Source organism: Apostichopus japonicus, chromosome 3, assembly GCF_037975245.1.
Source record: "Apostichopus japonicus isolate 1M-3 chromosome 3, ASM3797524v1, whole genome shotgun sequence".
Lineage (NCBI taxonomy): Eukaryota > Metazoa > Echinodermata > Holothuroidea > Aspidochirotida > Stichopodidae > Apostichopus > Apostichopus japonicus.
In genome coordinates, this window is record NC_092563.1 from 13,336,857 (window position 1) to 13,350,802 (window position 13,946).

Below are 13,946 nucleotides of genomic sequence, written 5' to 3' on the forward strand. Positions count from 1 at the left end.
CCCCAATTTCGATGCGTTGGGGACACACTATCAAATGTCCTCCCCCTCCCCCCCCCCCCCACACACACATTTTATTAGTGTCGTGGCTCTATTTGGTTAGGGCTTACACATCTCGGGCTTCATATCATCGAATATTAGAAGTTCAGTTCTATGAAAAGTGAACGAGAGTTTTCACATCGGTATGACCTGCAACTTTGTCTGTGTGTCGCGTCGAGCGAAATTTCAGATTTAAACCACAAGCTGTGTGCGGATAATGGTGCGGCCGAATGGAAAGCCGTTTTAACATTTAATAAAGAATTTCAGATATCTCGAAATAATTTCAGATATCTCAAATTAAATTACAGATATCTCAAATTTATTTAAGATATCTACAAATAATTGCAGATATCTGAAATTGAATTGCAGATATCTCGAAATACCAGAGAATTTTAGATATCTGAAATTGAATTCGAGATATCTGAAATTGAATTCGAGATATCTGAAATTGAATTCGAGATATCTGATATTGAATTCGAGATATCTGCAATTCAATTTCAGATATCTGAAATAGAATTTCCGATATCTCGAATTCAATTTCAGATATCTGAAATAGAATTGCAGATATCTGAAATATAATTTCAGATATCTCGAATTCAATTTCAGATATCTGAAATAGAATTTTAGATATCTCGAACTCAATTTTAGATATCTGAAATAGAATTTCAGATATCTCGAATTCAATTACAGATATCTCGAATTCAATTTCAGATATCTGAAAATTCCCGATTAAATGTTAAAATGGCTTTCCATACGTAGGCCTACGCCATTTTAACATTTAATCGGGAATTTCTGCATATGCTTTTCAGATATCTGGAATTCAATTGCAGATATCTCGAATTCATTTTCAGATATCTCAAATTAGAATTGCAGATATCTGTAATTCAATTTCAGATATCTCGAATTCATTTTCAGATATCTGGAATTCAATTTCAGATATCTCGAATTAAATTTCAGATATCTCGAATTTAATTTAGATATCTGAAATATAATTTTAGATATCTAAAATAAGGAACAATTTCAGATATCTAAAATTCCCGATTAAATGTTAAAATGGCTTTCCATACGGCCGGAGCCTACAACTAGTTCAAGAAGTCATGGCACTTCATAGCTATAGAGTAAAAGCCTGTACATATTTGTTGTTTAGTTGTAGATGGTGTTTCAAAGACGGTGCCTGTTCCCTAAAATTGGGGAAATAGGAGCATATTCCGTAAAAATTAAGGCCGCATGAACTTTATTGCAGATTTCCTGAGTGACGAATTTGTAATTTTCTCCCGATATCACGCAACTAGATGGCTGCTATCCAGCCTGGCAAGTGCCATCTCCAGCGATCTGGCAGGTGTTGAAATCTGATATTTTCTTGCTACGCTGCGCGCCAACCAATGGTGGCGCTCCGCTTAGATAGTACTTGCGGCCGGAATTATCGGAAAACTCGAATCGATTAAGTCGATTAAGTTTCAAATCGGATTGACGCCCCTGCTAACATGGCCTGGGAAGTGTCATTTCCGACGATCAAGGAGGCCTTGTTAGCTAAAAAATTCCGGTACGCTGCGCGCTAACCCATGGTGGCGCTCCGCTTAGATAGTAACAAGTTGCCCTCCCAGGAAATGGTCAAGCCCCCCCCCCAGCGCCCCCACTGAAAGATTCCTGGCTACGCCACTGTGTAGGGTAAAGCAAAATTTTAGGGGGGGAGGGGGTGCACGTCCCTCGTGGGCATTAGATGTTAAATGGTAGTATACCATATTCAACAACAACTTGTGGTATAAGAATTTGCGTGCGTGATGTCCCCATGCCCGATCCAAACAGCTACAGAACCCAAGAAGACAAATGATATCAATCATTTACATGTGAATACCAGTAATAGTACGTGCCATGTAGGATCATATCTCTGTGAAGGTGTGCGTTTTTAATTAACAAACGACAATTCATTAAAGGACAGTGTAACCACAAAAGTAATTTAATGTGGTTAAACTTTCGAAAAAACTTGCAGCCGATAATAATCCATGTTGTCTTTCCACACCACTTTTATTTTTTTAGAAATAATACTTTTCAATACAGATTATATACCGATTAAAAATCTGAGGTTCATCAATAAAATGGCTGGACTGCTTAGTCTAACACAGAGATCAGAGGTGAGTTCCTCAAATGCAACATAATACTCAATGGGAAACAGGCGCGTAGCCAAGGGGGGGGGAAGGGGGAGCCGCCCCCCCCCCCCTGAGCATATTTTTTTTAAATGTTTTTATGATATCGCTGGTATTTTCAAAAGAGAACATGCTAAGAAGCAACTTACAAGGCCTGGGAAGTGCCATTTCCAGCGATCTGGGAGGCATTTTCAGCCAAAATTTTCTTGTACGCTTCGCGCACTGATCGTTAGTGTACAGATCAGTGGCTTCGCGCCAACTCATGGTGGCGCTACGCTTAGATAGTTTGCAATGCCGAATCTACAGTTTCGCCCCTCCTTTGGCAAATTCCTGGCTACGCGCCGGATGGGAAACAAGACTTTTCTGACCACAAACAACATAAGTTTAGAGTGTATTACAAATAGGTCAAGGCCAAACGATATACCATCTTATTGGGCTCAGTTGTTCATATGAAGTGAAAGGAACAATTTTGGATGAGTTATGTTATAATTTATAAACCCATGGCTTAACATTAGCACGCCTGCACTGAGGAGCTAGCATCCTAACCAAGGGCGGCGAAACCCGGGGGGGGGGGGGACATGGGGCACGCTATATATATATATATATATATATATATATATATATATATATATATATATATATATATATATATATATATATATATATATATATATATATATATATATATATATATATATATATATATATATATATATATATATATATATAATTCACATAAACGACACAAATATGTCACTATAATGAAGGGCCTGATTTTGGCTCTTTTACTTTGACTATAAAATTCCGTAATTGTTTACTATGATAAGACCGTCTTCTAATCATAAACCCTCTATCAGTGTATAGATAGCTTTCCTAAATTAATCCTCTCTTAGTCTGTAATGAATTACCGGTCAATATGGACATCGTTAATTGCATAAGCTATATGTATGACTTAATATTCTCTTTATGACTTCATTTTGAGAAAGATAAACTTGTGGCGAACTTTCACTGCCAGTGACCGAAACGGCATATCTTTCAACATGAAACTATATGAATTATAGAATATGAAACAACACTCTACAACTCAGCGTGAGTTAAAAACAGGACAAATAAACTGTGCTCGGAAATGATGGCTATTATTGCGTACCAGTTTTCGTAACCTTTGACATTTATTTTTTTAGCGTTGGTTTGTCAAAATGAGTGGTAGCTTATCATAATACTAAACGAAAGATAACTAGAGAGTAATATCATTCTTGAATTCGCAGAATTAATGATGACCTCACTCCAAAGCTTTGCATTATGTAAGACACATGCAATAATACATTACATTGGTGAGACAGAAATATTTTTGTAACCCGTCACCAAGGTGTAGCAAAACGGTAGTAACCACACATACTCTATATGTTAGGTTCTGCATGGTGTATCCAATTACGTATAAATATGACAAGACAAGTCCAAAATGACTAGTTCATGGAGAACTTGCACAGGCTCGTAGCCAGGAATTTGCCAAGGGAGGGCGAACCTGTAGGCAACTATTAGAGCCGTAGATTAGGCACTGGAAACTATCTAAGCGTAGCGCCACCATAAGTTGGCGCGAAGCGTACAAGAAAATTTTGGCCGAAAATGCCTCTCAGGTCGCTGGAAATGGCACTTCCCAGGCCTTGTAAGCATTTTCTAGTTTGAAACTACTAGCGATATCATAAAAAAAACATACAAACAAAATATGCTCAAGGGGGGGGGGGTAGCCCCATCGCCCCACCCCCTTGGCTACGCGCCTGGGAGAAAGTGTATTCAGATTAATTCGTCATATGTCTAGACCTAATTACCGAACGCATAATACTATAATGCCGATCTATCCATCAGTATCTGTGCTATACATAGCCTCTGTTTCCTTATCAAGCTAGAACAGAACTTTGCAGGGACACTACCGACTTTATCCGTAAGCTGGTTTTTGTGTTGAATTTATATCACATTTGCGGTAGTATAGTATAGTCCTCGACTGTTGAAGGAAAGATCAGGTAACCATGGTACTGATATAATTGTCGATTTAGTGTGACTAGAGGACGCGACCCCAAAGTGGGTTGTGAAAAATTGTCGGTGGGTCTCGAGCGTTTCGGAGCTTGTCTACATCACCTAGATCGATATAAAATCATATTCCTAGCTACCATTCATACATTCTGAGCATTCCATTATGGGTGGAGTCTGGTGGGTCGTGACTCAGAAGTACATGCGCTTATCGGAGATATTGGCTTGCAGTTGTACAGTAATTCCATACAATTTGTGGATCACAAACATTTGTGCATCAGATTAAGTTATATGCTATAGACTATATATAGCGTTGGTGAAGCCTCAGCCAAAACTAGAATGAGGGCTACACAATTAGTGCAGGCTTCATATCATATGCCTCGTTCAGAATGATATATATATAGGCTAATTAGAACCCTAAAGACAATTACAGATGTATAAGGTATGTGATTATTCATGTCATCTCAGAGCAGCAGAGATTCAGCGAAAATGATAAGCAACTTCGCAGTCACAGCGAGAACATATAGGCAGGCAGCATGGTTCATCAACGGGCACCTAAAACAATCAGAAAAGACTATATATTAGTAAGATTGTTATATTTCAAGTGGTATCTTTATCAAAAAGCGTCTCGTTCTAGAAGCATGATCATATAGATGAACCCAAAACTAATGTCTATTACCCGGCATTTATATCCTTCAATATAAAAGTAAATAAATTACTTTCTCGGTTGTCGTGATCAAATTTTAAATATCGAATAACGTCACGAGCTTCTGTGAATAGAAATTCATGACGCGATCTCGAGTTTTTATTCTCCTATCCCCAACAGAAACATTATCTTTTATCATATTGTACACAAGTAATAGACCGCGAATCTGAATGTCTATTGCTATATGTCATGCATGCCCCCCCCCCGCCCACCCCCCCCCCCCCGTTGATACCTACTTTCATAAGCAAAGACGTTATCTTCATTTTGGTTTGGGGTCTAAAAGGTTAAAGAGATTATTCTGAACAAATATAATAATTGACATATTCTTATCTTTCAAGTTATCATTGATAAGTGTTGCTATAATAGCTACTTCTATATAAGTATAGTGGCATATAGCCTCCTTAAAAGGTTAATGTCCGCTCATACAGATCTTAAGTAATGTTCTGCTCAATATATGCTAATTAACTACACCATTAACGCATTAACGGGGCCGTACAATGTATACATCCCGGTAGGAAGAACTACTCCCACAAACAGCTAAGGAAAATCTTGCTCCGTTTGGAAGATATCCTATATTTTGAAGTCCTGTCTCGGAGCTGTCATTTGTATATATGCCATGTCATAGAGCGAATATGATTTGGGAACCTTTTAATTTCTCATCCTGTTCCTTTTCTGATTTTGTTAGCTGATTCGAGAAGTTGTTCAAGACAATTATCTCTATAACACAGCACAACCACGATGGCTGGATTTGTGTTCCCTTTAAAAAAATATTCTTACCAACGGTGTATAGAGATACTGATCTTCTACATCATATCTGATTCTTTTCGCTGTTGATTCTGATTTGTAGAGAGCTGATCGCCTTTGTCAAGCCTCAATCCGCCCTATAAAACACAAGCATATAATAATTGGCTTACACAATGTATTGTATTCACACTCCCAGCTCGCACACCGTTTTCTTGCGGAGCGGTGAGTGTGGTTGGATATATGAGAATCCGTGCGCAGCGCATACAGACGGTATTACTCATTACACGGTATAGGCGTTGCAACGATTATTCATGGCGCAATATGGAAGAGTATGGAAAGTTGACCAAACTTACGCCAAACGACTATAGTCGTATAGAGAGACACCCTTTGAACGTAAACTTGGCTATGTAAAGCTTAACTAAGTTCTATAGAACTTTTCTTAACTATGATATAACGATTGATACTCACTTCACGAACTCCGAATCTCCATTCTCGAATAATGACAATAACGGCGTCAAAGAGCAGGTAAAGCACGGGGGAAAATACCACTATCAGATCAAAAATTAATAACATGGTTAATATTCGACTTAAAGCACAACCAGAGATCGCTATATGCAACGTTTCGGTCTGAAGTGATATTTACATTGCATGATGCAGATTAATTATTTGTTTATAAAGGGCTGCAATAGCCTAATGGTCCAGTTGTGCTTACAAGTTACATAGACTTTAATGATGCGGTATAAAAGATTGTTATGTTTTCAATAATGTTGAGGAAGATTACCGCGTTCTCGATGCTTTTTATCATAGCGTGTTACATTGCAGCTGGTTAAGTGAATATATACTGTTTACAACAAAAACGTAAAGCCAGTACACGCGCGCGTCTGATCACGTACGTTTTTGACAATATAAATTTCTTGCAGCGCATTCTGTTCATGAGACTGATTTGCCGTGTTTACAAGATGGCGATCGAACCATTTTTGTCGTTCGTTGTACAGATATATTAGGAACCATAGCAGTATATTCTAAAACAAGTAGCCTAGACTCAGGCACTATTTAGAAGGTAAGTTTGGACTTAAAGTCAGGGAACTAGTGTTTCTAAGGAGATGAAGGGAAGGAAAGATAAAGAATCATACCGGTAATATCCCGATTTATTTGTAGTTACGATGTATTTTATCTGTTTTGCGTCAAAGGCAGATATTCCTAACACGACAACAAATTAACAGTATGGCTTCTCTTTCTGTAAAAAGTCGATTGTCTAGCGACTCGGTGCTGTAAACATATCTCTGGTTATGTTTAAACGAAAGGGGTTGGTTGATCTGTGACCCAATAAAAGGTGCAGCTTTTCTTGCATTTTTTAAAATATAAAATGCTTGTATGGCTTTGTCAGAGTTTTAGCGCAGCTATTATTATCATTACTATGTATTTAATAGAGCGCTCTATTAGCGCTATACAAAAACTATATGTAACACAAAGACACTAGGTGCGCGCAGACACTATAGCTTCCACATATGACGTAATAAAGCGTGTGTTTCCTCACATGTGACTACAATAACAAACACAGTATATAGTACTAGCATAGTATTATTATATGCGTTTTGTTATATGAGTGTTACATGCACACGTACTTTCTAAAGCTTATTTATATCTTCGTAATTTAATCGAAACATCAGAATGAATAGCAAAATAATTTTGATTTGCTGCGCTTGGCTGGTGAGTATAACTTTTGTAATTATAGTAACTCACATTGTTTACAATGGGCTCCTTAAAAAATGTTTTGCTTTGACTGATTTTCCCATAATCCACCAGCGAAGTGTACTAGTACCAACTCTATAGGAAATATATCTGGTCTTTCCAAAACGGGAAGGTGTCCGGGAATTAGGGATAACGAACAGCTTATTTTGATTTTCATCATAATTGAGGAAAAATGAAAACTGTAACAGGAGGACCAGGTGACATAATTTGCCCGGTACCCGACCAGTCTCTGGACGTCTCTGTGTGGCACTTATTAGAATACGCGGGGGGTTTCGATTGAGTCAAATAAGGTCCGATGACCATAAGAAAGTTTCGCTTGAGTGGGTGTGTATACTGCGTGTTCATCGAAGGAGCGTTTAAATTAAACATCGAACTTCACTTATATATAGCAAGGAAAATAGCACAGCAGTGTGTAAATTTGCCAGAATGACTAGGCCTATATGTTCCGTATTGGTACAATAAAATATTACTTGTTCACACGAATGGACACATTAACCGTCGAGAAGAGATAATATTGAAATTGTGTATACTTTGGAAGATGTAAAAGTTTATGTCATTTGCGATGAGGGCGAGGGGTCCTATATATAACAATGAATAGAAAGGTGGAGGTTAGCGTTATTTGTATATGCCAGTACGAAAAGAGGGCAGCAGAGTAGCAGACTACAACATGATATACGCGAATGGCTTTATTTGATTGGATCATTCGAAAATACTTTTTTTTTCAGGACTGCTTGGCTTTTGCAAAGAAATCGCCAGGCTCGACGAGAGATAGATTAAGTGTTTGATACACTGGTCTTAGATGTTTGCTCTTTGTCAAAGTAAGTATTTTGCGACATTAAGGGTATTAACCTGGATCAGTTTTTTTTAACGTCTCGGAATCGGTTAGACAATTAAGACTCGAGGACTCGGACTCGAAAGGGAGCCAACACAAGTCCACTATAAAGTTGTACCTACAATCATGGATATTTTAGCACCCCCTCTCCCCTCCTCCTCTCTTTCATCGGCCCGGTGTTAGTTTATTGTTACCACGGAAATGTGATTCTGCTTGAGACCGCCTGAGACTACGTAGCCCTATATCTGAAGGAAAACAAAGTGACATTCAATGTTAACCACTGTATAGTTCCGATAGTTCATAGATGCTTCTTTGTCACTTTTATAGAAGATTCATCGGAAAATGCATCCTTAATTTATTTCCTTGTTGAATCGACTCTATATGATTCAATTAAGTGTAGTTTAAGAAAACAACTTCATTTTGATGATATTTTATCTTTCACCACATGCATTTCACCACTATCAGGAGATTGAAGATCAAAATCTCAAACTGAAACAAGAACTTCGTTCCTGTCGTTGCAGAGGAGCAATGTCCGCCAAAAATGGACCAGATGCTAAGAAAAGAAAGGTGTCAATTTTTTAAATATTTCTTGTGGATTAATAGAAATTAATTGTAGTATCCATATATCATAGCTCCCAGTTATACGGTAGTTATCTCTGTTTGAGGATATTAGGTATAAGTAAGCATTTGCTGAATGGAACCTGACAAACACCGTAGTGAAATTAATGGCTTGTTTTACCTGGATTTGTTTTTAAATGTGAGTTACATTCGGTAACATGCATAATGGGAATCAGCGAGCCTATTATAATGAAAAAATATGTCGTTATTCCCCATCATTATAACGTCGCAGACTAGTATCACCTAAGTTCAATCTTTTAGATGTACGTCTAAATTCTTAAAATCTACAACTATGTTCCATATACAAAACCTCATGAAAGAAAATGCAGGAAAGGGTTTTCCAAAAGAAAACGACAATTTTTAATTATTTAAAGACTTCTAAAGCGGTCACAATGTTATGGGTATGATTAGCTGTAGTAGTAAGTTGAGTCTCGTCTATCCGACATGCTCAGTGATTAACCTCCGCCACGTATCACGATCTTGCGCAAGGTTTATTGCTTCTTCGAAATTGTTAATATTAATGTCCTTGAATTGCGATTTTATTTTTCCAAGCAATGTAGTCACGGGCTTTCCAACTGGTTTAGCAGTATGTCTCAGTGCTTCTCTTAAAGCAACCTTTGCTGGAGCGTCCTCTTGGAGTCTTGCTACATGACCGAAAAATCTCAATCTTCTATGTGCGACTATCGATGACCAAGGTGTTTGGTTGGTTTCGTTGTAGAGCTCATCATTTGATAACCAATTATTATTGGTCCATCGACCAATGATTAGCTGTGCCCTACCCAAAATTTTGTTGTTTGTTTGTTTTGGCGTTCAATAGCGCGTATGGTGGGCGGAGCCTCAGCAATTGATTAACATGTGCCTTAACTCGTTACAACAGGTAGCATACGCCCATTAAAAGCCCCATTGACTTACACACTAAATCACAAAAGTAATGTGGTCTCTAAGTCTAGATAGAAGTTTTCACTAGCTTAACGCTACCCATCACCGGATAGCTGACAAGTTGGCCTTTCATGGCACCATCAATTTTCCGTACCATGACCGTGAAAATTTTTTGCTATCCGAGCCGGAAGTTTTCGTCACTTGTAAACAAACCTCTTCACTCAGTGGTAAACAAATTTCCTACGCTGCTCCTGGGAAGCCTAAAGGGGTCTAAAATTGCCTCAATTGACCCAATTTTCTCACCACATGTACTTCCATTCATGCTCTTCAACATGAAAGCCACAAAAAAACTAGATTATGATTGATAACAGGTCACAAAAGATGTTCTCCTGTTGCTTTTTGGCACTTTTCCTGAAGGAGAACAATCGAGCGGATTGATATAGACTCTAATAGGAGTATGCCACCAACAACTAAAACTGAACTGGTTTTTCCTCTTTCCGTCTCACAGGTAAGATGATGCTTGATTCCCTTTCATGTGAATATGAAAGTATTACTAGGTTGTTGATTAAATATTTGTCGTTATTAAAAGTGTTTCATTATGACGGATGGTCTAGATTTGCCATCGATACATAAGAGTTATAAACGAGACCGTCAGGTTTGCATGTAGGACATGTCTGTGTTATCATGGGCCTACGTATATTCGTATAACAATTGTTTGTCGTTGAAGTTCGATTAGTGGTACAAAATCATAATTTACACGAGTCATATCAGTACAAAAGTGATTTATTTCATGATGTTGTTAATAATAGAATATTATATGTATCAGGATGCCGCGGGTGTGACATTTTAGGTAATTTCTTTGTATGTAATGTTGCTCGGTGACCTAGCGTTATGAATAGGCTACAACGTGTACATTTGGTCGTTAGAACTGTCATGAGGGGTAACGTCATTGCGTAGCAACAAGAGTAGGGGATTCCCCGAAATGATCCAGATAGAAATAAGTATTTACGGCCCGCCAGATTGATTGTATTGTTATGTATTGAATTATTAGAATGATTGAGCAGGTTCAGTTTATTATTTTAAGAACTAGAAGTAGCCTTTTGTTTATGCTAGGATGAAAATCCATTCAGATGCCTTATCCAAATATGCAGTTAAGTTTAAATGTGAGACTGCATAGTTATTGTATTATATCAGTAATTGATTAACATGTGCCTTAACTCGTTACAACTAAAACTAAACTGGTTTTCCTCTCTCCGTCTCACAGTGGGATCTAGAGATCCTGGTCTTAACAACAAGATCAAGACGAAAGATGCCTGTATAGACAACTCATTCTTACTGAATGTAAGCGTGGGTACGTTACTATATAGATCAAACAAATTAAAAGCATCACACGACCCGACACTGGTGGCAACGGTGGTACTGCGGTTGCGGCGGTGGTGCTTATGATCGCGGCGGCGTTCCTCGCAACAATGGCAGCAACAACCACAGAAATGGTATAGCAGCAGAAGTAATGGCTCCAATCCTGGTTCCAGCCGACAGATAACAGTGCTGCCACGTGACGTCATGGCCACGGCACAGGCGGAAATGAGACAAGCCGGTTACGAGCTTCTTGATCAGCTTAGACACGGCGGCTTTGACTTGGTCTACAGTGGAAAACCACTAAACAATACTACAGGAGACCCAAATAAGGTAAAAAAAAAAAAATGATTAAAAGATGGTCATCAGTGATATTCCACTGGTATGTGTGAAAGTTCAAATAAGGTCAGTGGTGCTTCAATCTCAGTATGCATTTTACTGCCACCCTGTTAAGACGAGTTTCCCTTTACTAGAAATTTTATTCTTTCATTATAACTGTCTTCAATGGCTGGAAAATACATGGAAGGTCAGAAACACCCGAGGAAATTAAAAAGTACTTTTGAAAAGTTAATCAAGCCTGTTCAATTTTGAAACTAACGATGATAACATATCTGCTTATAATTTCTTAATTGTTTGAGATGTAAATTAATTATTCTGCAGCGTCCTGGGTATAAAGTATAACAAAAAACAAGCTATTAATATTATGTTGGTGTTATTTGTTAGGCTGTAACTTTCATGTGTGTCGTACTGATCTCAAGATCGTTTAAATACCCTCACAATTAGAACAATCCCGTGGCTTACTAATGGTTTAGTTCGTAAGGAAAATGTAGCCTACAGACTTTGACGTGTTGTGTTTCTGGTATACCTTTCTGTAACACTGTTAATGTTTCTGTATTCGTTCTTTTACAAGGGGTTGCCATCAAATTCACCAAATGCAGTGATATTAATTCATGGACCACTCTTCCCAAAATGCCACTGTACGGATACCTTAGAGGCAGCAGCTCTGTTAGCGTTGGAATCGGTGACCAGTGTTGTGGATCTTCTCGGCTACGGTAAAATGTCTTTAGGCAATGATGACGTGTTCTGCCTAGTGATGGAAAAACCCACCGGCTGCATTTCCTTTGCATCATATTTAAGACGACAAACACCGCTGTCTGATACTTTGGCCTTCTTCTTCCTCGAACAACTCGTGTCCATGGTGGTAGCTATCCATCGAAGTGGCTGGGTACATGGAGACTTGAAACCCAGTAACTTGTTGATTTGTGCTCAAGATCAACTTAAAGCCATCGATTGCGACCTAGCCATGGAGGTCGTCAATGATAAATGTATCGTACCTACAGCTGGCGGCACGTTGTTATGGAACATACTTCCCGAGCGACTAAACGGAGCGTGCGACTTGGTCAAGTCTACAGTCTGGTCTGTGGGTGTCATCTATTAATACATGATCTTTGGAAAACGACCATTTGCGTCTCAAAGCCGTCTGCTGAGATGGCATCGTAATATATCTTGTGGAGCTAAATTTATGTTCCAGCGTTTATTGGATCCCGATCCAAACAGTCGAGTAGTTATTCAGGATCTATAGCACTTGATCCTGACACTCGCTCCTCTATGAAGCGTCCCGTAATTTCCCGAAAGTTTTACAAGTCTCGGTTCGATCAAGAAGAGAGACTTTGAGATAATTGACTAAATCTTCTGATATTATGAAACAATTGCATGATTGGAAGAAATCTTGTTTTTCGTTAGGCTGCGAAAGACAAATAAAACTATCGGGGAGAGTTGATTGGATCCTAGTCCGAGAAAAACATTAAATTTGGGATCGATAAAACCTGATCCAGACTCTTGCAGTGTTGCAACTCAGCTGATAATTGAGCGCAGAGGTTGGATCTATCAAGGAGAGAGACTTGAAGACTAAATCTTGGTATCATCTAATAGTTGAGTACAATGCATGATGGAAAAAATATTTGTTCCCTCTGTGAATAAAACTATTGTGGATAGCATATTGGTAGCTGATCCGACGTAGAGTGGGTTATTCAGGATCTTTAACCAACTTCGACTCACACTGGCAATGCTGCAAACATAACTGCCATGGTAACTGAGCGCAATAACGGTTTGGCCGCCATGGATCGAACAAGGAAACTTGAGATGATGAACTAAATTTTCTCATCATGTAATACTTGTACAATGCATGATGGCAAGTAATAATTAGATTATAGTAGAATTGTTGGATATCTATGACGTACTTATTATACGTACACACCCAAATACACACTGTGCGTCTTCCGCCTTTCACATACTGACTTGAGAGCCGTGTTTTGAAGTTGAACGCACCCCTCCCCACCCAGGCTGTCCCTCAAAGAAGGAGAATGATTTCAGCCTCAAGAATGCTATTCTCAACCTCCCTCATAAAGGGAGGGAAAGGGGGAATGAGGCCCTGCATATCCAATATTAACTGAAGTCAATTTGTACTTTGCAAAGTATTTTCAAGATAGAAAATATAGAAAAAAATAGACTGCATGTTTTAGATGAAAACCATTTATTTACATTGCTGTACATGCATTAAATCGCACAATTGGTATATATGCAATGATTAGATAACATTACATGATAAGCTACCTGATTAGATAACATTACTATAAGGTACCAGTAGCCAGGCAGCTGAGGCCCATTCCTAAATAATCACAAATGAATTTTCTCATATCCACAATGAGCAACGGTTTACATACATATCACCATGTATTGGCACGTGACACAAAACACTCCCCCCCCCTCCCTCCCTGATATGATGCAAGGTCTCACAACGTCCCTTGAGGCTCCTTTGAGGTCCCTTGAAGGGGGAGGGCAGGGGGGTGGCTAA

General features: G+C 38.6%; 1 protein-coding gene and 2 long non-coding RNA genes across 4 annotated transcripts; 2 read left to right on the forward strand and 1 right to left on the reverse strand.

Annotated features, from left to right (window-relative positions):
* Positions 1 to 2,894: 2,894 nt before the first annotated feature.
* Positions 2,895 to 6,381, reverse strand: LOC139958440 (uncharacterized). The gene is made up of 3 exons (XR_011789785.1): positions 6,124 to 6,381; positions 5,689 to 5,792; positions 2,895 to 4,760 (listed from the first exon to the last, which is right to left on the reverse strand). It is a non-coding gene; the product is annotated as an uncharacterized lncRNA (long non-coding RNA).
* Positions 6,382 to 6,494: 113 nt separating this feature from the next.
* Positions 6,495 to 8,806, forward strand: LOC139958446 (uncharacterized). The gene is made up of 3 exons (XR_011789786.1): positions 6,495 to 6,715; positions 8,133 to 8,225; positions 8,705 to 8,806. It is a non-coding gene; the product is annotated as an uncharacterized lncRNA (long non-coding RNA).
* A 929-nt stretch (positions 8,807 to 9,735) lies between these two features.
* On the forward strand, positions 9,736 to 13,867 carry LOC139963762 (serine/threonine-protein kinase unc-51-like). 2 transcript variants are annotated; one of them, XM_071964891.1, is made up of 3 exons: positions 9,736 to 10,244; positions 11,001 to 11,425; positions 12,003 to 13,867. In XM_071964891.1, the coding sequence occupies exons 2-3, from the start codon at positions 11,300 to 11,302 to the stop codon at positions 12,528 to 12,530; spliced, it is 654 nt and encodes a 217-aa protein (XP_071820992.1). In that variant the 5' UTR covers positions 9,736 to 10,244; positions 11,001 to 11,299; the 3' UTR covers positions 12,531 to 13,867. The 2 variants fall into 2 exon arrangements, with proteins under 2 accessions (XP_071820992.1, XP_071820983.1); XM_071964882.1 differs by having other exon boundaries at positions 11,011 to 11,425.
* The last annotated feature ends 79 nt before the right edge of the window (positions 13,868 to 13,946 follow it).

Bases quoted from the DNA above. Each gene is read 5' to 3' on its own strand.
- LOC139963762 (XM_071964891.1), top strand. From the start codon at position 11,300: ATGGCCACGGCACAGGCGGAAATGAGACAAGCCGGTTACGAGCTTCTT. The intron at 11,426-12,002 runs GTAAAAAAAAAA...TTCTTTTACAAG, and splicing joins CTACAGGAGACCCAAATAAG to GGGTTGCCATCAAATTCACC.